The sequence below is a fragment of the Hyalella azteca genome, unplaced genomic scaffold (assembly GCF_000764305.2).
Source record: "Hyalella azteca isolate HAZT.00-mixed unplaced genomic scaffold, Hazt_2.0.2 contig1933, whole genome shotgun sequence".
NCBI classification, from domain to species: Eukaryota; Metazoa; Arthropoda; class Malacostraca; order Amphipoda; family Hyalellidae; genus Hyalella; species Hyalella azteca.
In genome coordinates, this window is record NW_025932225.1 from 166519 (window position 1) to 190330 (window position 23812).

A 23812-nucleotide genomic window follows, 5' to 3' on the forward strand; every position below is an offset into this window, starting at 1 on the left:
AAATGACACGATTTTAGATCTTCTGTGAACAAGGCACGAAAAGGAAAAGAATCGGCGACAGGCCACATCAGGCCTACGCTTCAGCGCCGAGAGCACTAAGTTATGTTATGTTATGTTAAATCTGCAATTAACTCAATTTACCTTGTAACTGTCTATGTCCCTATTAGCAATAAAGGGCTAACCTGTCATTCTTCAACCCATGTTTTCAAAATGATTCGTATCGTAATCGAAAAACTTGTTTTGTCTCAACTAATTAAGACAAATCTCGTCTCGGCTTGTTATGTCTCGTTTCAAATCTGTCTGTCTCGTCCCGGTTCATAATTTACCGGGACACAAGTTTTAAAGTCCGGGATAGAAGTCTTGTCTCGGTTCATACGTTTATTCCGGGACAAATTTTACCCTCTGTCCCGTTATTTTCTTCCCGGAATTTTCTCGTCTCGTTTCGTCTGTCCCGGTTCATTTCGAGAAAATTATTTCGAGACGCAGGAGTCTAGGCCACAGGTCCCTTCGTTTTGCTGCCAGTCTGGTCATCTTGCAGGTGTATTTTTGCCTTGAGGAAACTTAGATTCTAAATCATGTGTCTCGCGTCGCGGCTCCTCGATTTTTGCTATCGCCTATTGTTGCTACGTGACATCAAATAGTTTAATCATGCGCTTGAGAGCATTTCATCATTGTGTTCTTAACACCGGTGAAGTTATTTTAGTTTACCCAAGTAATGCTTAAAATAGTTTTGACCGTAATATCGATTTATGTCTAGAAAAAGTTCGTGAAGTAAATTCGTTCGTGAGCTTACCTTCTATTACGATCATGTAGCTTGTTGAACCAGATTTATTGGTAAGAACTTGGTAGTGTTGGCCTGGCGGCACCACCACGTTCAAGTCTGCCTATTGCCCAGTGTCTTTATACCTTATTTTTCGCGCTGCAATGAACTTATAAGTTATAACCCTGCTCAAAAATGTTAACATAAATTCGGCTCAATTAATTCATTAAAATATAGCTGTCTCCTCGATATACTGGAGCGAGTATCCCTAGGGGTTAATTAAACCCCAATTTCGGGGGCACTGCATGCTGCTGCCGGTTGGTCATGTGACACGCGTCGTACGATGCTGGGCTGACTCGTCAATGGACACGTATTGGACTCTTGTTGAGCAAGCTGCGCGAAGGTTAGGAACCTGCAAAATTAACATTATCTTATACCTGTCTTCACTATTTACTGCTTTATTGTTTGATTGTGATCGATTGAAGTCACACATAGAGGGCCTCCGTTAAGATTTATTTTACGCAGTCAAGGCACGTTAAAGTATTTTAGGAGTGCATTCACAATAACCATGCAGAATTCTGCGGATTTGATACAAAGCAAAGAACATTTATGATCGCCTGTATGAGGTCATGACTCGATATACTTATTGAATCAGATCTAATTAAGTTGTGTCAGTGATGCCCGTTTTCCTTGACCTTCAAGTCAGAGATAACGGTAACGGTGACTTGCGATGTAAAAAAACTCTTATCTCGCTCAGTATTTCCGCCCATTGATACTGCTGATTCGTCAAGAAATGATGAACTTCTTCTCTTCTTTCTTTGAACAGAAAATGATAGGTTCTTTGTGCGGGAACTCAGCAATATATGCCTTTGTCCCGCCTTATTCAAGTTTCGTCAAAGCTCTGTTATGTATTGCTTGTATGTTTCATTCAGGGAATGAAATAGCTCGGTCATAATTAATAAATAATATGTCATTCAATTTTATTGGTTTGTTTGTCTCCTATATATCATCACTGCTCATTATTTGAAGACTGACGGAATTGAATGAACTTACCGCTTGCTGCTGTACGAAGTGGCGTGAATCGTTGGCGATTATCGGTCCTGTTACCCAATGACTAAGCACAATTGCAATGCTAAAGTTTCCGGATCTTCTTCGCAGCTTTTTGCGCATTGCATTCATTTTTCATTTTTAGACACCGGAATAAAGTGAAAAAATAGACATTTGCGTTCTCGGTGTCGATAATCCAATCTACTGGCTGCATATTTCTTTGAACACTGATCCTAGCTGCTAATTCTTTTCTATAGGGTGGGAAAAATTAGGGCATGATAGCCAAATTAAAATTTAATGAATGGGTAATAAATTGTGGGACCTGATCAATTTATTTTGGAAATTACAAGGGAGAGGGGAGGGGATGCAGGCGTTCTCAGGTATGTGAAGTGGAGCGTTAAAGTTGGTCATTTGAAGTCACGCATGGAGGCCTTGAAGTTCTAAGCGCAGCTGCATTATACAAGCGATTGCGTACACACCCGCAGGTGAAAGGCTCTTGAGAAGCCAGCTATCTATAGCTGCTAGTCTTGCACACGCGATTCTAGCGTCTTGCGAAGGAACTCAATCAAATACCTGGAAACTGTTAACGTTGCTAAGTGCCCATTGTGTTGTAGCGTGGAGTGCTTCTTCCGCTGTTGAACCTTGCAAGTGTTCATGAGGAAAACATGTGCTGAGAACGTGTTATAACAGTTACTATAAACTTGTTTGGTAACTCGAGTGTAGAGTTCGTACTCGTAAATCCCTCGCGATGTAAGGAGTCAGGATATAATTTTACAGCAGAAGTTTATTAAAATGAATGCCAGAAATGTGAATTCTTTGCCTAATTTTATTCTTTGTTTTGGTTTTTAAATATCAAGCCATTCGCATGAATTCCTGATACAATTCGAAATTATAAGTATATCCTGTAAATCTTACAGATTTTCTCTCTTGAAATAATTGACGCTGCAGCGCACACGGAATAAGATGGCATCCAAATTTATTTGGCTCTTACTAAATTCTGTTGATGAAATTGTATATCTTGAAATTTTTTAAGGCACACGCTGTTACTACTTTTGAATTAAAAGCATCAAAGTTTCGTTTCCGGGCCTTTAATTTGTCAATGATCACAAATCATGTTCTGAAAATTTGACAATAAAACGGTTCGAAACTCCAATGGACCACCCTTTCCACGGCGGCTCGCGGGACGCCAACTAATATTGGAACGAAAACAGTCTCTTGAATTGACGAGATTTTGATGATCTACTGTCATTTTTATGATATTTTGGCTCACGACGTGAAAAATTTTGACGCTGACATGAGATTTCATTAGCCTTTTGTCATTTTCACGGGTTTAAGCTTAAAATGCGAAAATTTGTTACCACATCACGAGTCTTCTTTTACCAGCTGTCATTTTTGTGAATGTTCTCTCACATTGCTAAAATTATTGCACTGGAAACGATTGCCATCGATAGGTTGCCGCTCGATGTAAAGATGGGTAACGATAATAATCGACCCATTGTTCACTACACGCAAAGGGGTTTTCTAACTGATCTCTAATTTTCCAAGACCTTTCTCTGTTCCTATTGTTTTTCAGGATGCTTTTACTTGTAGAATTTTTATCTAAATCGAAAAAAACACTTAAACACGCTATTTTCTACATAATTTGTCTAAATGGGACATGTCAATGAAAATATAATCATTGACGGAAACATATTATCTATCGTCTTATTATTATCTGCATATAATTCATAATCATTAATGAATGTAATTCCTTCATTTAATATATTTTTGACTATCAGTTATCCCTGCAATCTAGATTGAGAACAAGTCACCCAAACGCTCACAGCTGCACCTCTAATTGTAGCTTGTATTTGAAGTATATTCAACATCCGCCCCCATGTATTTCTGAAGTCTGGCTCCCTTGTGCTGCTCACGTATACGCTTCTTCTTACTGCTTCCAGACCGGTTTTGGTTAGTGGATACGTGCCTTAGTTAAAAGAAATTACTGCTCGTAGAGGATAGATTTTTTCCCTATGCTGTCGTCTAAATCAAATTTTTATCCTGCTTGTATTTAACCTCAATTACATGGTGATGCTTGTACAAGAGGTTTACTCGACCTTTCCAGCGCATGTCGTGCTTATTGGATTTACGAGTATTGTCGGTCCAAAAGTGCGGCGTTGTTAATTAATAATTCGCGTTTTTGTCCTCATTTTTTATGTTACAAGGTTTGCGATTTTTGAGTACGTGATAACTTCTATCCCCGATTTTTTGCCGAGTTGATAAAAATCAATTCAATGAATGATTTTTAAAGGTGGTAGTCCTGTATGCGGATCAAATAAGTGGTTTTGTTCTTATCCTATAATGAAGAACCGACTCATTGAAAAAATTGATCCCTGATAAGTTTTTAGAAAAACACGGATGAAAATTTAAAAACCCGTAGATGTTCGTCCCTCCCAAAGATGCGATGTCTTGAAACTGCATTTTGCTGCCTTCTATCAAGGATTTCTCTTACCATGGAGTTTATTATTCATCTTCATCAGCGATGCCGAAATTTAGCACCGTGTTACTGAAGTCAAAAAGCTGCAATGAGCATTTCACTCTCTTCGCAAATGTTGCAACCATTGATATATAATGCTAAACTTAGAAATTGCCCCTCTATTCCATCAATTAGTTATTTACCTCAATACCAGTCTGGGAACCACAGATTTTGATAATTTCCTAATAAATTAGAATGGTATAAATTATACAAATAGACATGTTCACACCATCAGCGCGACAGCGCGAGCTGGGAGCGCGCCTAGCACTACATGATGCGCTAATTTGCGAGTCCTGAATGGGTCAGGATGCTAATCACCTAAAAATGTGCATCGCTTCTGGCACCAAGTCTCCATCATTTCTCCGAGTGTACTATGAGAATCAGTGGCGTTCCTGACTCACATCATGCTTTGCTTGGCACATGTTCGGTAGCATGATGATAAAAAAAATGTTAATATTTTAATGGGGACCTTGGGTGTTCAAGTTATGGATTTTTTCGTTCAAGTTTAGGATGAATTTTTCTAGCGAGCTATTATGTTTCTTGCGTACGTGACTCCCGTGATTGGTATACCGCGCCCAAGCCGCACGTACTCCCTTCGGTAGTTCATAATAATAGTATAGTTTAGTTGTGTCGGCGCTTAGCGCGATCGACCAAGTTTGGCCTGTCGCCGATTCATGTAATTTTCGCGACTTCTTCACACGAGATCTAAAAGCTAGCCTATTGTCCAGATTTTTCGATTACTTTTCTAAAACAATAACTTCAGAATAATCGCATGAGTTCTAGAAGCTAGCATGTTGTCCAGATTTTTCGATTATTTTTCTACGATAATAGACTTCAGAATTATCACATGACATCTAAAAGATAGCCTATTGTTAAGATTTTTTGATTACTTTTTACAGGGATTTTATCAATTCGAAATGATATTGATCATGTTATTTAGATCCGTACTTTTTGTTGCGAGTATGTCAAGAACACATTGCCTCTTAGACAGTCGAACTATCATTACCTTGTCTTAATACTCCTGTTTACATTCGTTTGACTCGCATCTGTGGCATGCATTTCCTGAACGGTCGATAGATAGGCATTGTAAATTGTTAGGCTGGTGGAGAAAAAGGCCTCCGACTTCCGCGTTTGTATCACGCGTGGAAAAGACGAGCTGTGCCAAGGCCAGAAAAGTAATTAAAAAGCGTAATCTAATTACCGTCCAAAAATCGGCCGTTGTCTGGTTTCGTATTGCCGGGTGTAGAAAAGTTTGTTCTTACTGGTCATGAATAGCAATAACCTCATTATAGGCTATAGCTTTGTGCATTTGGTGTGAATGATTATGGACGCGACGAGTGCACAATAGCCTTGTCTTGTTTGGCCCCTATATGCAGGTATTATGATACAATTATTCTTAGCTTAACTGCATAGTTAGTATAGACTACGGACTAAAAGTAGCCCTGCTCAAACGTTTTCATCTTGTCATGCATCTTTGCATGTCACAATACGCATGAAACTCGTGTGTTCGTCAGACCACTTTGTGTTTAAAATTGAATACTTATCTAAAGGGTTGATTCCTATTCTCTCCGAAAAGTTGATAAAATCCCGCAGCTATAATTAATTTATCCCAAGTTTGGAATTCACTACAATGAGGAAGAACAGTGCCCCCTGCGCGCTATTATACCCTGAAGTAATTTAGCAAGGGAACTACAGATATTTCTGTAGGGTGGTCAGCGCTATAGGCATATGGCTATCTTAGCTACCTTGAACTCAGGAGGTGAATTGGGAATCTCATAAATCGATGTCTCGGCGATGAGACTTCGTTCGGTGCAGCGACAGTTGTTAATTGCGTGTTTTGTAAAATTTGCCTCCATATCACGAGTTGAATCTTAATTTTCTTGCTTGATGCATTAGAATGAGTTTGAATTTAAGTGTTTTGAAATAACAACAATTATTTATAAAATGACACAATTTGAAATTGTACTGAGTTCATTTAAGAATTTCTTATTATGTTCATTGAAATGTGTACAATCAGCTTGATTTTTACTGCCATTGAAAATAAAGCACGTGTGATGTATGCCCTGTTACATTTAATCCTCACGATTCTTTCGGGTTCATGGTTAATGCATGAGAATGAGTTGCATTTCAAGTTCACCGGCCATTGAAACGATATCTTTAGATCTCTTTGTTGCAGGAGACCTTTTCCTGCAGCACTGAGCGATGCAGTTTATAGCTCGCTCTATGTGGGCAAGAATAGCCTTAGCCTCTTCTTCCTCATGTACACAGAGCTGAGTTTGCTTTCCTGCAAGCCTTCTGTCCGACCTGAAACTCGTGCTGCATGAAACAGTGTTTTTGCTGCTGATCGTTCATCCAGAACTTGCTGTTCACAGGGAAATACGATTGGAATAATACAGAGTTATGTCTTACGAGCGGTTATCAAAATATGGATGAAAGTTTTCATTTATCGTCATTCATGCTGCCATTGGTGAACGCTGCTTCGCCGCATGTAGTTTGTAAGTTCATAAGCTACAGAGCCGACTTTTAGTGCTGCCTTGAATTTTATTTGTTCATTTCTGATTGCTGTTAATTTATTTTTGCCAGTCACGAATCGAAGGCCAAGTACCGTAGTCGTTGGTGGAGTCGTGTTTGTTGAGGTTTGTCTGAAAACATGTCTAGAACTGCGGTCAGTTTTTTCAACAGTACTCAATTGCATCTTTTCGCAAAAGATTTTCTTCATATGTTGCAGTTATTGTCGGCTGACTTGAAAATGCCGGAGAATTTCGTGCAATGGTCGCGTAATTAAATATTATATTAGATATGATAGGCGCATGACTGGTCAATCCATTCTAGTAACTCTGAAGAGATCTAGTAAAGGATGAGTAGCGAAGCATTGCTACGGTCATCAGTCAAATATTTCCTATTTCACTTGGGTTTCCCGAGAATGGAGGACATTAGGATGACATGGAGGAATTTAACTGCATTGTCATTCTTTAAGGTTGCCATGTCAGTATGACGTTCTCTTTGTCAAGTTCCAGCAAACATTAGAGCCTGAATGGTCATTAAAATTACACCTGACTAAAATTAACAATGACTGCTCATGTAATTGTCATCGTTCTTTGAACGACTTGCTATGTGATATGTTCATTTGTTGTTTCACTAACGCTGAACTCGTTGAATTCTACTGGTCACGCTTGTATTGGAGGCGTATAGTGATATTGGTCTTTAAACTTGATACTCGCTGATGAATTGTATCGCATGAAAGACGTATGAATTATGAGAAACATGTACTGACAATAATTGCTCATATTTGGGTTGTTGATTGTAATACAAGTATCACCGAGACTTAATTAAAAAACGATTTTCTTGCGCAACTAAAGACTGTTTTCTCATTATTTTTTTATTCGACATATTATGTTTTAATATTATTGCTCTGAAAATGAATCTGAATCCTTCCAAACTATTTCTTAATGCTATCAGTTGGTACGTCTCGTATCCATTTGAATTCTGACTTAGTGCTAATTCGACATCAACCGAATTATAAGCGAACTAAACCTGTGGTTACTTTCACACGAGTGCCTCTGGTGCGCACAGGCCGATGCGACCATGACCTTACGCAGCGTCGTTGCTCAACATGCAGGCCAAATCTACTCTCATGTTTGGCAACGGTTGCCTCCAGTGTTTGCTGGGGCTTACACCTGCCGCCTTCTACCTTGGACATTCTATGGGAATCATGGCGAACTTCTGCTTCGGTACTTGACTGCGACTCAAATTTTGTCAGGAGTCCACATACATCTCGATTTCCTCTGCGTTTGCCGCCCGCTATTTTCGCGTATCAATTGATTTTCCAGATGCAAGTGGCCAGTGACGTCACCTTAATCCTCGCAGCAGTAGCTGCAGCTATTATTCAATCGATTCAACTCTCTTTATCTGTTCTATTGCACGTGTGCAGGCATCCGGGTACTGGAACCTATTTTGCAAAAATCCCGTCGACATGACGTCACTGCGCCGCCCTAGTTTCACCCTTCATATGAACTTGGAGATGTCGACGTGCATTGGGAATTTCGGAGATCCGGTTTCTTCATGCGGCTTGAGGGTTATCAGTATTGGCGAAAATTACTCGATCCTTAAGTAGCTCGCTGTTTGCTGTAGAGAAATTGTATTTTGTTACTCTAAATGCAATGTTGGGTTGAAAGATTTCCGAGTAGTATTTTCCTCCCTCGCGAAACTACCCTCCTCCCGCCCTCCCACACGAAACTCCCCTCCTCCTCCCGCCCGTCCCCACGAAACTACCCTCCTCCTCTCGCCCTCCTCCTCCCGCCCTTCCCCACGAAACTACCCTCCTCCCCGCGCACCCGCGTAATGTCCCCGCGGTGATGTGGCCAGACCGCGCCGTTGCGCTATCGATTCTTGCGTCGAGATGGCGGGCAGGGCGAGGGCGACGGCACGCCAACGCCTGTGAGGGCTGCCCGTCTGTGTTCCCTCTCTTTACGTTTCATTGAGGTTTTAATCAAAGTATGCTCGGTAGAACGCCGACGAACGCGAGGCATTTTGGCTGCGTAACATAGAAGCAGCATTGACGCAAAAACTCGCGTAATATCGTTTGCTATTCATATTTGTAAATCCATACTTTGTTAAACGGGAGAAGCAAAGGTGTCCCTGGAGTTTCGTCCCTCGAGTGCTGTCCAAAGTCTTGTCATTTCACATGCATTTACCTAATCATACTAACAAGTGTTTAGGTCATACTTAGTTATCGTGCCGCCGCTACTGATCGCAATTTCGCGGCACTTCCTAATAATTTTGCTTGCAATTCTAATAAGTAGTACGTAATGTATTATATAATGTGGTTATTATTCATCCAACACTGAATTATGTCACAACAAGTCACGTTTCAGTTCATCGTCGCCACCTAACTTCATCAATGGTCCGTTGTTCTGATCACGCTCGGTACCAGCGTCGCAGTCTCGGCTCTATGATGTCCCTTTCGACGACGAACGATGACTCGTTTCGAAACACGTCGTGTCTGACGAGCATACTAAGCACAAACCCAAACCCTCTCACCGCAAGTTAATTCTTCCGATAAATTTCATCAAATAGTGTACTGTGTATCAGTTTTTTTCTGCCATTTAAGATGAAACTCGATATAATATCTAGTTGGACTGCACTCAGCACTCGTGTCCTGATGAATATCCACTTGGACTCGTATATTTAGACGAAAATAATTATATTTTATAGAGAGAAAGCTCGGTTCGTTTAATTATTGTTCGTTAATTTTTATGTGTCCATCAGAGAAGCCTCATTCACTGTAGAAAATCCTTGATAAATTTGGTATTTCTTGTCTTTCTCGGTTCAACTTAGCAAATGTTGGAAGAGTGAAAAATTGTTGTTGAACTTCAAAAGCTGAGGCGGCCCGGCTAAGACTCGAAGAGAAAGAGTGTAAAGCAATAGTTTGTTATTTGGTCGAGTGTGTGCGTGTAGTGTAAAGCTGCACCTTAGCAGCCGTGTGCGCAGGTGTGGGAGGTCGTGTACGGTCGCCTCGTCTGGCGCTGCCATCCATGTGCGTCTTGTGTCGTACAATCTTGCCTTTATTGCGGCGTGTAGGAGCTGAATTATCCCTGTTGTGGGTTTTTGAAGCTTAATCTCTAAGTTGAGCGTCACCGAGATAAAATAAACATTAGTTTCTGATGCAATTTTTCATCGAGACGAAGCATTTTAAGCACAAGAATATTCATTAAAATGTCTCGTCAATTACGCCGCTTATATAATTTCAACGCTTGTATAACATATGTTAGCACTGTGCTTTCTAATATTATATTTCCCCGTTTTCTAACGTTCGCTTTTTTTACAGTTTCCTTGACAACCGCGTCGGGGGCTTCTGGAACTGGATGTTCACCCTGAGCAAGGTGCCTGAGTTGGGTGACACCGTCTTCATCGTCCTGCGCAAGCAACCGCTGATCTTCCTGCACTGGTACCACCACGTGACCGTGCTGCTCTACGCCTGGTACTCATACTCCGACTACATTGCCACTGCCCGCTGGTTCGTGTGCATGAACTACTTGGTACATAGTGTCATGTACAGTTACTATGCGCTGAAGGCCCTCAAGTTCAAGGTGTCGCGATACGTTGCCATGTTCATCACGACTGCCCAACTTGCTCAAATGATCATGGGTGCCGCTGTCAACATCTGGGCCTACCAAGTCAAGCAAGCTGGCAACGAATGCCACGTGTCCTATGAGAACATCAAGATCTCGCTCATTATGTACACTTCATACTTCGTACTCTTCGCCCACTTCTTCCGCCGTGCCTACATGAAGAAACCCGTGACGACCGACCAAAAGCCCATCACGAACGGCGTATCGAATGGCGCCTATCACTACGACAAGAGTAAAAAGGGCAAGTTTGAATAATGAGCTGTATCGTCTATTTCATAGACTATATACTTACGACATCCTGCTTTTTTACAAAATAACAAAGCGTCTTATTATTTTGTAGTGTAGGCACAAGAATAGCTAAATTGGCGGCAGGAAAGCCTGTTCTTATTCTGTGGCACGGAATCACTGTTGAGCTTGAATTAATTGGCTATGTATCATTGCTTCTCTAAGTTACGGCTCGAAACTATAGCCATGACAGAAAGTTATTGAAGTATTGCTCCAATGTCGGTGCTGTGAATCATTGGATAACGCAAGCTTGTTTGCAATATATAATTGTATCTTACGCTCTTATTAATCTTGTTCTCCAAAATATTGTGTTAGGGAGATGATGAAATCTAGGATATTTGTTATGCGCAGGATATTAAACAAAATTTTTATTGAGAGTAGAGCTGACTAGAGCCACATTCTGGAATGTGGCTTATAGCATGAATGTAGGATTTGGTAGGTGAATAACTGGCTTCTAGCCATTATTACGGATAATATTTACCTACTGCATATATACATAGCAGGCAGTCTCTAACTTTGTGCGTGTCAATAGTTTAAATTTTATTCATTAGAGATGCGGGGAAGTAAGACTACGTTCAACAACGTCTTGTACCAGTAAAGTAATTACAAATAGTTATTTACAATTTACACATCACCACAGAGGTTGATGCAGAGCCACTCGGGCGAATACAATGCTATGAAGTCTTTTCCAATTGATCACTGCCATGTCTGAAACTTTTGGATTTTGTGACCCTTGCGGTTGGCACTCATTGTTTCGTCCATCAAAACGGGTCCAGGATGTACACGTCATCTCGATTCCTTGAACGGTGTAACTTCCCTTTAAATGCAATAATTGTCGTTCACTTCAGGCTTGTTTTAATATCAGATCAGGTCTGATATATCTGCTGATTCTTCTAATGATAACTCCTCAACAATAGTAGGTCCATGGTTATAAGATTGTTTTCTGGATTATTTAGCGAGATGAAGAGGTTCAGATGTTACGACTAATTATGTTCTGTTATATAGCTTTTAATTAGTGAGCTCTTTGCTATAAATGGTTACTGGAAATGGGGTTAGGGTAACGGGTGATATATTCCATTTATGTCTTATTTGAACGAGAGGTTGTATTTATTCACTCAATCTCGGGAACAATCTACGTTGTTGTAAAATTTACATAAGGAGTGACTATGTTGAATGGCGCTTTCGTTCATCTATAACGAAGGAAGCCTGTATGCTACCTACGCTGATATGCTCGTGATGTAAGGATTATATTGTGGATTTTTCTTGTGGCACTGTCACAAATTTCAATACACTGCTACTTCTTGCAGGTCGTTCTTGGCTGAGATCACCAAATTTTCAACCAATTATAAGTTGAATCAGGCGTAGCTAATGTGCCATCGAAAATTTTACGGACACTATTATAATTGTTTTAGCATATGCGTTCTTTAGTGTAATTTTCTTGGTTGTGTGCTTATGTCTGTCATTTTCACATTCCTTCACTGGCGCATTCCCTCCTTCCACAAAGAGTCAGTTTGCAAGCCCGTTTGACGAGCAAAATGTAGCCAAATTATAGATAGATACTAGCATACTTGTTGTTGAAGAAGTAAAGTACTCAACATTTCACGCTCTTGAGCATAGTGGCTGCTAATATGCATACGGTTCGTCACTCTGGAAAGTAATTTACTTTCAACGAAGCACCTTATGACTGAATGTGATATTTCTGCGTGAAATTCCTTTTTAACTTCTAGTTTGTGATTACCACCTTCGTCACTGGAATGGTGTACTTATCACCAGAAAAACTCGATGTGTTTTCTTCACTGAACATGATTCGTGATTTGCAGCTGTCTGTATTATTGTTAGCGTTTCTGTTTCATCTGACTGATGTTGTTCCATTATCTGTGGATCTTCGTGCCTATATTTTCTTTCTACATACATTGTTTCATATAACTGCATGTATGGACTGGTTTGATTTTTGTATTCACTTTTTGTATTGCCTCGAGTAATTTGACAGGTCTCATTTGGGACCATTTAATAAGATTCATTGATTTTCCGAATACTTGCAACGGTTATTATAATTGAAGCGTCAGCATAAATTGGTCGATGCTGTTACCAAGCATGAACGTCCATATTGCGCAGCAATATGTACAAAAGGCCACTCTTGACGTTTCAGTTCATCAACAAATAACTCAATTCATATGACGCTCATGCAGTTTTCAAGGAAGATGCAAAGACATTTCTATATATTCATAATTCCGTTAGTTTTGTTCTTTTCGGTAGTGGATTGTTAAGTATCTTGAAGCAAGCATATATTGTGATAAGTCACTGATAACTATACAAGTTGATACAAGATACATTAGGATACAAGATATTCAACATTCTTTGTTTGTTATTGTAACATCCCAATATAGGATTGGAAGCACATTTTTCAAAAGAAAATTAATTTTGGATAAAAGTTGAAGTGACAACATCCATATTATTCTGTTCACAATAAATTTCTGCTGATGTATTCATCGGTTATTGTACCCTTCGTTTTAATCATTATCAGCATTTTTATGTGACCATAGTGTTGCTGTTGGCGACATATGCACATTTCTATTACGTATTTGAGTTTTAGTAGGCCAATGTTCAGTAACGATTAACTTCATGTGATGAACAACTGTACTATAAATGCTGGTCATAAGAAACAATATCGGAATGAGAAATGCTTGGTATCTGAAAAGGATAAAATAATATACCTTGAAGACGATTACAGCGAGTCAGCACTACGTAATTAGCTATAGCGCAGCATGTCTCATTATATTTTCTGATAGATTGCAAGACAAAAATACATTTCATTGTATAGCTTATTCACAGGGAATAAGAAGCCCAGACCGTAATTGAAGATGATCATATTAGTCATTGTATTAATAGTAAGAATACTAACGGTAGTATCCTGAAACTGTACTAGTCATTCAAGAAAAATTGCCCTAAGATTAGTTCAAATTCATGATCTTTGATCTCGCAGGATTGACAGGCATGCTGCATGAAGGTAAACCACGAAGAATCTCAAGCTCAGATAGTTGGACGTGAATGTAGACAGCCGAATTGATTCTATAACTTGACCATCAGGAGAAGGCATTTTTCGTAACCTCCAGAGACCTACTCAAGGCTAACCATGGAATCGTCAACCTTTACAGTGTCTACAGAAGGTAGGAAATATTGACAAGCATCATGAGCAAGGATGCAAAACACAGAAAATGCTAAGAAATAAAATATGAAGATGTATAAATACTAGTTATTATTCGCCAGAGGTCTAAGAAGCTAAGGTGATATAGGAACCACTAAAAGTAAAAATAAATAGTACCCAAAGGAATGAGTGCAAGATAGTGCAGTTCAACTTGTGTAACGAACGTCACGTTGATTATGTAAGTAACATTATTGAATATTGATCGCAAACATAAGAAAATTATCGAATCCAATATTGTTCACTAAAATGTTGCACAAATGCAAACAGAAGAGATGGTTGAATTGAAATTCCAAGTTTAAACACAAACTTGATTGGTCTCCAAAACTAAACGCGACGAATAAATATATGGAAATCTACACAGCCCTGTGCATAAGCGAAAGAATTTGAATATACTGAAAGTGGAAGGTCGTCGAGTTCTTTGAAGCAGTTGATTTCTCATTTCAGAAATATCACGTTCTGCGCCAAATGGCGCAGATCATATTTCTTGTTATAAAGTTTGCTATAAAAAATCAATGAACCAATATTTGTATCTTAAGTGAAACGCAGGGAAAGGAACGAAAGAACCTACAATAAAATTGTCTACATTGTTAATAAATTAGTTGGTTAAACTACTGTTTTGCTAATTATCACGAAAGTGCCGCAAAATTTCAATCATGACACACATAACTAATTAATTTCTGATGAGATTATTAAAGCCAATTATTATTTAAGACTAGAATCCAATTGTCTACCTACCTTCAAAAAAAGCTATGCGGCATAAACATCAAGGCTACATACATGCCATGATTTATGTTACGTATATGAACCATCGAAGATGATGTTCATGTTCTGTTAATCGGAAAAAATGCAGGTATTTGAACTGACACACATAAAAAACCTAACATGTTACTTTAGTAAAAGCTCATTTACAGATCATTCTAAACTGACGAGTCGTGTACTGACAGAGAATTTGTCAACAAATTAATTAAATAGATAACGTCTTCAACTCCGGAAATCATATTAATATGTGCAAATGCAAATTATCTTGCAAATGCTTTTGCATAACATTAATGACAAAAATAATAAATTAAACACCGTAACTTAAGGAAGTAAAATAACCTGCCCATTGAACCACCACACGAAAAATTAGCTCCAGAAATTCGATGAAGAACTTATGAGCAGCGATATATTTACATGAACATGAAATTGATTTAGCTCACCTTGTTACATCCTAAAAACAAGGTCATTCAACAAAAAAACAACACAAAAACAAGCATCAGTAATCTAAACAAGCATCAGTAAACAAGCATCTAAAAACAAGCATCAGTAATAGCAATCAATGTTCACGAAACAGCCTATTTAGTCAATTGTAAGAGTAATCTTCATGATTGCTGAGTAAACCAATAATGTATCTGATGCTACGATTCGTTAATTCCGTACAAATTGATTCATATAAACTTGCCAAACGAAAAAATTCACCTACCATTTTCGCCAACATATTCAAGTTCAAGTCTTTTACCGATATTTTTCTTTGGACTTTACATGTTCCTTCAAACCTCGCGGTTATGAAAACACCGCCAATTAGTTCATTATAGAATGCTTCACGACTGGAAGAGTTTCTTGACTTCTTCGAAGATCTTCTCTGGATCAGCAGAAGCATCAATTTTCTTGACGAGATTAAGCTTTTCGTAGTGCTCGATGATCGGCATGGTCGCCGTCATGTATGTGTTGAAACGCTTCTTCAACGTCTCCAAGTTGTCATCGGAGCGACCTGATCCGGCCGCGCCGCGAGCCAGACATCGTTCCGAGCACACCTGCGAATTTATTTACAGGTTCTACCATTCAGAAAATGTTATGAAATTGGTTGTCATAGAAAATGAAAATAAAATACCAGCCTGCGACTTGAGGTAATGTGAGACTTTGAGTTTCTATAATGCTGCACTGACTATTAACTGACAAGCATAAACATTGGTAATATTTCAATTGCAGGGAGACATTTAAAAGAATACAAAATCTATGGTCTAAGATAAAAATCTTCCACTTGATCTAAGATAAATAAAAGATTCCGTTGAAGCCATCATGAATGTTTCCAATTAAAAATACACTCCATATCCCCACACAAGCTCAGGTCTTGGTAAAGAGCATTCAACCGCTTTATTCTAATGCCAATATTCCAAACCGTGCAAAAACTAAGTCACATCTATCATCCACTGTGTGAATGTATAAAAGCGAGGTTATATTCCCTTTTTTTACTTTTGTGCCATATATGCAGCATGTTGCGCTGACAAAAGCAAGTCTCATATATTCTCACATACGATATACTAGACTCTGGATAAAATAACAAGGAAATTATCGGGCCGTGCACACTAATCACTAGTGCACCCATGATTATGTATAAAAAACGATGGAAATGGATAAATCTGATTCATAGAATGTATACATAAAACTCTTACCATAGAACTGAGTCACTGAATACGCGTCGCGAATAAAAGTACGACGTGATAGTTCGGGCCGAGTTTTATTCAAATTCTGAACTAAAAATTCTTTTAAGGCTATTCTGTCGGCGATATACCTATTGTTTGTAGAATCTATTTATGTACGGAAGGCCAAATGGCTACACTAATTCAGGAAATTGAATGGAGCACATGATTAGAACTTACATGGCTGAAAAAAATGATATCCAGTTTATTTCCATATTTAAATCAGGTCCTACTTTGCTAGGAGTACTTTTACGGAGCTCCACGAGCATAATATTACTAAATATTCTATACTTTAAAAGGCTCTACGACCTTTCCATTATAAACATTTCAAATTAGAATGGAACCCGAGAGCCTCACCTCCAGCGAACAGCTGAAGAAGAGCACAAACTTGAGGTTGACTTTGTCCCCCATGACGCTCTCCCAGCCCTCCAGGTTGTTTTGGTTGCGAGGAAAGCCGTCGATTAAAAAGTTATCCTTTCCAGAAGCCTGCAAAACAAAACGATATAAATACCAAAATTACATTTAATGAAGTCATTTAAAAACTACACCTCCATAATAATTATTATTTGGAAGCCGAAACTTTTAAAATTATGTTAACACACTGGAACATTCTAAATTTCGAGATTCACATTTTCAGGGCACTTTTAACGGCAGGACATCAAGAAAGTTCAAAATTAGACACATCTATCATTTACAAGGCACTCAAAATCCAAAGAATTAAAATCATAATTATCAAAAGACATCATTTGCAGTATGAAAGTTGTACATAATAAATATTATGCAGAACCTTCATGGCGCGCTCTATGAGAGAGCAGGTGATCTCCACAGGCACGATGGTGCCGTCGTTGATGTGCTTCTCGATGAGCTCGCCGAACTCGCTGCCATCGCTGCTGCGCTCCTCGCGTAGTAGATCGCCCGCTGACAGGTGAACGTAGCCGAACTCCTGCTCGCAATGACAATAAGTTGTATTCTAACGTCCATAAGTTCCTTGATCGCAATGACAATACGTTGTATTCTAACGTCCATAAGGTCCTTGATCGCAATGACAATAAGTTGTATTCAACAGTACATAAGTTCAATTTTAAAACATCGTTTTCAACTATTGAGGAAAACGAAAAATAACAGCTATTGTAGATGAGTTAGTGTAAATAACTAAAAAGTTAAGCTAACAGGTAAAATTTATAAACTAAAAAATAACAGCTATCGTACATGAGCTTATTCTTCATACTGCGCAGCTATACGAGGCATAAGCCTAACTGTTTGATGAAAGATAAAAAACGTTCACGAATCAGTGCAAATGCCGAAAATATATGAGCATATATAAGTACTAACGAAACTCTCAGTAGGAACCGAAAGTAAAACAAAGCTCGACTCTCAAGCCCTTAGCTGTTTTTTAACATAAACATCAAGTTGAGAGTGACCTATAACCTTATAACAGTTTTAGGCACTATTGATGCAATGCACACGCATGCAATAATATGTGTTGCATGCAATCAGTTACTGAATAGCATAATATTTTTGGAGACATCGATAGATTGGTAGTAAACCAAATTGTTTAAATGCAGAGCAAATAATACACTTTACGATCATTTGCACGGCATTCTGTACTTTCTGACATCAATACCAGTGCCAAGAGAATCAAACTCAACACAAGAAAATATGAAAAATCGAGACAATACTTTGGAATAACAACGACGATGCTATTTCAGGCAGCCAATGTCACTTCAGGACGATTAACGTGCAAGATGATTTTTTTTATACTGAATACATAGACAAATTAAATTTCAATGAAATCATGCATTTCTGTCATTGAAAATAATGACTCTGAAACTTATGGAAGAACATAAAAATATTTCATTTTATTCCGATAATTCAGTAAGAATATCCAAGTTACATGTCATCTAAATCATTATCTGGTTTTAAATAAGGTATTTAAAACCAGATAATGAATAAAACCCTATAATAGAGTAACTCATTTAAGATTTCCGTTCACTATATCACCATCATTGGCATCTTCTAATGTGATAAACGAGCGTTTCGTCAACAGCACGAGCGAGGCTAGGTAGGAAATGGCACTTCACAATTCATTGAGGTACAGGATGCGTCACTGCAGCTCAGTTCCGTCTCGAGCGTTTAAATGGACATTGATGACATATAAATAACAGCTAAATAAAAATTGATTGTGATAAAATAACTTTAAAAATTAAGGCACATTTGACAAGTATTTTTAATATTTAGCAGCTTTAAAACAGCCGCGTTACAGGCGCTTGCAGCCGTGTTACAGGTGCTTGCATCCGCGTCCGCGTTACAGACGCTTATAGTCATATTACNCCGTGTTACAGGCGCTTGCATCCGCGTTACAGGGGCTTGCATCCGCGTTACAGACGCTTAGTCACGTTACAGGCGCTTGCAGCCGCGTTAAGGCCCGTTTACACTAGAGGCGATGACATGGGCGGTGAGGCGCTTGCTGCAGCGCCTCACCGCCCACAACCGTTCACACTTGTTTTTGTACGCGGTAGTTTGAGACCGCGCGCTTTGAAGATTAGTTGCCAGTTAAGGCCCGTTCACACTAGTGGCAACGCCATGCGCTTTGAGTCGTTTGCTGCAGTGCCTCACCGCGCACAACCGTTCACACTACGTTTGTAAGCGATAGCTCGAGACCGCGCGCTTTGAACAGTAGTTGCCACCTACACATAAAAAAGTTACAATATTCGTACCAATATTATATCATTCTTTCAAATCGCTAAACGGTAATGCATAAATTGACAGAAGTAGCTAAAATCACAGAAACTAAACACGTCATGTAAAAGTAACTTCCATCATTTGAAATCTGTATGTTTTCATCGAGAGTAGACGTTGACTGACGATCGAAGAGCATCGCTGTCATTGATGAACATCAATGATTCAAAGCACCTTAGTTTCGGTTTGTACACTTGGTCAGCACCACGGCAGATTTGGTTGATACTCGTTTCAGCTTAATTTCACGATAGAATTGTGAACGCAACGTATGGATTTTCTTTCGAACTTCAGCAATAGTGACTTCAACACACAAGTTTCTTGAAGCTCCAACTATTTTTACCACAGCTTGTTTCTTTGCATTTCGATTTTTGTACTCCTTTGACCGAACACTCCATAGGCATTCATTTTCTCTATAAAGATCAATTAGGCTCTCTACTAGAGAGTGACTCCAAACGAGAGTGGTGTTAGTCGACATTTGGTGTGCCGGACCAGCGTACACAATCAACCTTACTAAACAACAGACAGCTATCTACTAACTAAGAATTTAAAAGCAAAGAATAGTCCACAAAAATTTATATCTTTTTAGAAAACGTTTCGGAGACCAGCTCCATCGTCAGTTCGTAGAATCTAGAATCACAAATCAGAAGTCACAATTTATTTTAATACATTGAAAGCACAGAAGGAATTGAATCTTTAATTAATTAATTTAAATTTTTAATTTAATTTAAATTATTAGTTAATTTGCGATTCAAGCAAACAAGTGATATCAATTCTTTAATAGCTATCTACAAGTGCCGCGCTTGTGTTTCATGAGGCATGGCCCATGTCAATCGCTAGCTCGTCAATCTGTCAAGAAGCGCATGCAGAGGCTGCAAAGTGCCTCTGCATGCGCTTTGAAGCACTTGATTCTCGTGTGTTGCCCCTAGTGTGAACGGGCCTTTAGACATCAGTGAGGATGGATGCATCCGGATTTGAGCTTTGAGCCATTGTTCTCGGGTGTGCTGCTGTTAAGAAAAGATGTACGCGTCGCCGTATTTGGTGAAAAATGGTTGCAAATGCATCAGACTTTCAAAATTATACTAGGCTGTCATTGGGCTTGTTTTGACAGTCTGCTAGAGAAAATAATGCCACTCATCCAGAACCAGGATGATGGAATTCATATGCAATGGAATACATATGCAATGGAATTCATTTGCGATGAAATTCATTTCATGATGGAATTGCGAATGTAACATATGAATTTTCTGGCGAACCTCATCAATGGTGACTAGTACACTAAAGTTTCTTACAACTTCTACTATTTCCACCAGAGCTTGTTATTTTGTTTAGCACTCCTCTGACTGAACTCTCTACAGGCATTCATGGATACAAATATCAATTGGCCTCTCTACAAGAAAGTGAGTTGAGTCCAAACTAGTGTCTACTGTGTGAGTTGAGTCCAAACAGTGAAGGACCATGCAGCATAAACTGACAACCTTGCTATACTACCGACAGCCGTCTACTGTGTGCAGCGCTTGACAGCCGCTTGTGTTGCGCCAAGCAGGGCGACTGCAAATTGCTAGCATGCATGCACTCAATTGCTGCAAAATTATCATGCAATTAATTGTTTCTAAATTTAAGAAAATGTCTTTTGTCATTATTTCTAGGGTAAAATTAGAGACTTGGTGTAATATGTGCACATGGCTTGGCAAATAACCTTGTAGAGTTGTAGTTTGGCAAAATAGTTGCAGCTCAAAATGGCGTTCCATAGTCTGGAAAATTTATTCACTGCTCAAAAACCCTAGGATTAAATGATTCAAAATTGTTTTCCAAACTAGTAAGTAGATTTTTTCCATACTAATAAGGAATAATTAGGATGAAAAGACTTTAATGGCCAAAGGTAAATGATCAATATGGGCTACAGGCCTACAGCCCACATACAGTGTAAGAATGCAAAAAAAAAACTATAGCTATCAATCTAAAGAGAGACAGTTGCTTAACACATTCCCCGCGTATCCAGATTTCCCCAGTATTCCCTTATTGCGGAAGGCTTTCAGTGGTTGCTGCTTCAGTTAGGCGCCATTGGCCATGACAAGAGGAGGTGTGTGCTGCTCTGTGGCATCATAGCTTTGCATAGCTGCAATAAAAATGTTGGGACACATGTGGTACATTACACAAGCAAATAAAAACCACATGTTGTTCTTGCGTATTGTACCACCGGTGTACCAAGTATTTATTGAGCCATATATGTACCATAATTGAATAGAAGGGAATAGAACAGAACAGAAGGGAACAGAAGGGAACAGAAGGGAACAGAAGGGAACAGAAGGGAATAGAAGGGAATAGAAGGGAATAGAAGATAATAGAAGGGAATAGAAGGGAATAGAAGGGAATAGATGGGAATAGAAGGGAATAGAATAGGATAAGTAGAAGTGTATTAAATTTCGATTACAAGATTTGTAGCAGACAGACAGACAGACAGACAGACAAGAAGTGAAGTTAAAGAGAAGTGTCGTAATAAAAGGGAATAGAAGGGGATAGAAGGGAATAGAAGGCAACAGAAGGGAATAGAAGGAAATATAGGGCAATAGAAGGGAATAGAAGGGAAAAGGAGGGAATTATTAGTTAGAATTATTACAGTTACTTATAGTTTGTTCAAGGAGATTTACAAATAAAATTTTGTTTCAATGATTTGTTTCACTTAATACTCCACTTTTTGAGTGAACATAAATATTATAAAGGAGAAAGTTTACATGCAAAATTTTGAGTTATATGTGTTTTATCAAAATGGCGTAAAATATTTCGTTTGGTACACTGGTGTCCCAATATGCAGCAGTGGAATATCACTGTTGGTACACATATGGCCCAATATGCGGGGAACGTGTTGATTTATGGATCTTGAATTTTATCTCTCACCCATTCCATAGAATGATAGAAATGGGTAGAATTACAGATTGATAAGCAATTTTGTCCAATTTGTGGGTGGGTTCTGATCATTTTTTTCCTTTGGGGTAGTTTCTACAGGACAGCTTTTCCTAATTTTTTTCAGTAAAAAATAAGAAAAATTCTTTATTTTTATCTGCAGTTTTTGAATATCATTATATCACCCATGAAAAAAAACACTTACCTATAATTTTAATGAAATTCTGCCTGATAGGGTAAACGCGGTATATTCCGACACATTAAGGACGCATCGAGAAATGAAAAACTATAAAAAAAACCGTATGCGTTACCGTCAACCGGGGCTACTCGGGACAGGCGGGGCTACTCGGGACAGGCCTATGACACGGCGTAAAACTGTTGTAGTAGCGAAACTAATTGGAATATCGCAAAACTAAAAGATGTGTATAAGAGACAGGCAGTGAGCAGTCATAATAGCTACCTAACTAAAACTTCACAGTTTATTTAATTCGATCTAATATCAACAAATTTGCCCTTTTCTTATAATAATTAAGTGAAAGTCTGTGAAAGTGACTGCAAACTAGATGTCAAAAGCTACCATTATTGAGATGATATGAAATGTTAAAGTTTATTTATGTGACCTTTTTCTTCTTTGTTCTGCCTGTTTACCATAGGGCATAGACATAGAGTGATAGACATACCTAGTAGGCATTTGCCCATAGGTAGATACTAGGTAGTCAGGAAAATGTGTGAAGTTCATATCATAAGAATTTATGTTGTCATTTAGGCCTATCCACCTATCCAATTTGCAATTCTGCATGGTGATGGTGTGCCAAAATAGGCTATGCTGAGGAAAAAAGTGCCACGTGATAGGATCAAAAAATAGCTTAAACACGCACATGGAATCATGGATGTGTCATGTGTGCTTGTGCAGCAGCAGCTTGTGTGGCTGTGCATGCAATGATGCAGCATGTGCTCAGGTCCTACTTTTCCCTGAAATATTGCGGCTCTCTAAAATTACAAGCTGTCCTGTAAGCTNGTGGCATGCATTGTCTCTCTTTGGATCTCAATATTTTCCCACTAGATGGCCAAGACCTAGTGTTTTGGCAGTATTTTGACTCGCACTCGCAAATGCATGACGTCACCATTTCAACCATCAACAAACGCATGGAACTAAAACAAAGCTTAATATAAAGGAAAAGCTGGAGAGGTGACGGAATTACCTACAATGTCGGAATATACCACGTTTACCCTATTATTAATTGGACTAACTAAAAAATAAGAAGCTTCCTTAAATATAAACTAAATTCATTACATACCTGAACAATTTTAGCACATTGTGTGCCTTTTCCAGCTCCAGGCCCACCCAAAACAAATACAACATTGTACTTAGAAGCCATGGACCCAATGGTGTGATAAAATTTCTGAAAACTGCTTGAAAATGTCTTAAAAATTATCATTTAACTATAGGCAGGCAGAAGAGAAGAGTACCTTTCAATTATGTGGATAAGTGGATTCAAACTTGAAAATACAATAACAATGTCATACATCAACTAGGCTAGCCTAATCAACAATAAAGTGAACTACATTAGGTGAAAAAAACTCATCAAAAGGAATTTTGGCATTAGCCATGATTAGCCTACGTTCATTAATCATTATTGTTCATAGGCCTAGCCTAGCTACATTTAATAAGTTAGTCATACAGTTAAAATGGTTTCAATAAGATAAGCAGGTAAAAACTTTTAATATGCAAACGCAAACATGAAATTAGTACAGTGCTTCTTCAACTCA

The 23812-nt window shown here is 38.7% G+C and overlaps 2 protein-coding genes across 4 annotated transcripts in view; one reads left to right on the forward strand and one right to left on the reverse strand.

Moving 5' to 3' along the window:
• Positions 1–13223, forward strand: part of LOC108667975 (elongation of very long chain fatty acids protein 6) — a 61924-nt gene extending 48701 nt beyond the window's left edge. For all 3 annotated transcript variants that reach the window (XM_018155087.2, XM_018155086.2, XM_018155088.2), the window contains exon 2: positions 10150–13223. In XM_018155087.2, the coding sequence (XP_018010576.1) occupies positions 10150–10708 (559 nt within the window). In that variant the 3' untranslated portion in view covers positions 10709–13223. The remainder of the gene's footprint in view (positions 1–10149) is intronic.
• A 138-nt stretch (positions 13224–13361) lies between these two features.
• Positions 13362–23530, reverse strand: LOC108667976 (UMP-CMP kinase). Its single transcript, XM_018155089.2, has 4 exons — positions 23341–23530; positions 17190–17345; positions 16760–16888; positions 13362–15736 (listed from the first exon to the last, which is right to left on the reverse strand). Exons 1-4 carry the CDS (start codon positions 23479–23481, stop codon positions 15524–15526), a joined length of 639 nt encoding a protein of 212 aa, XP_018010578.1. The 5' UTR covers positions 23482–23530; the 3' UTR covers positions 13362–15523.
• Positions 23531–23812: the final 282 nt, after the last annotated feature.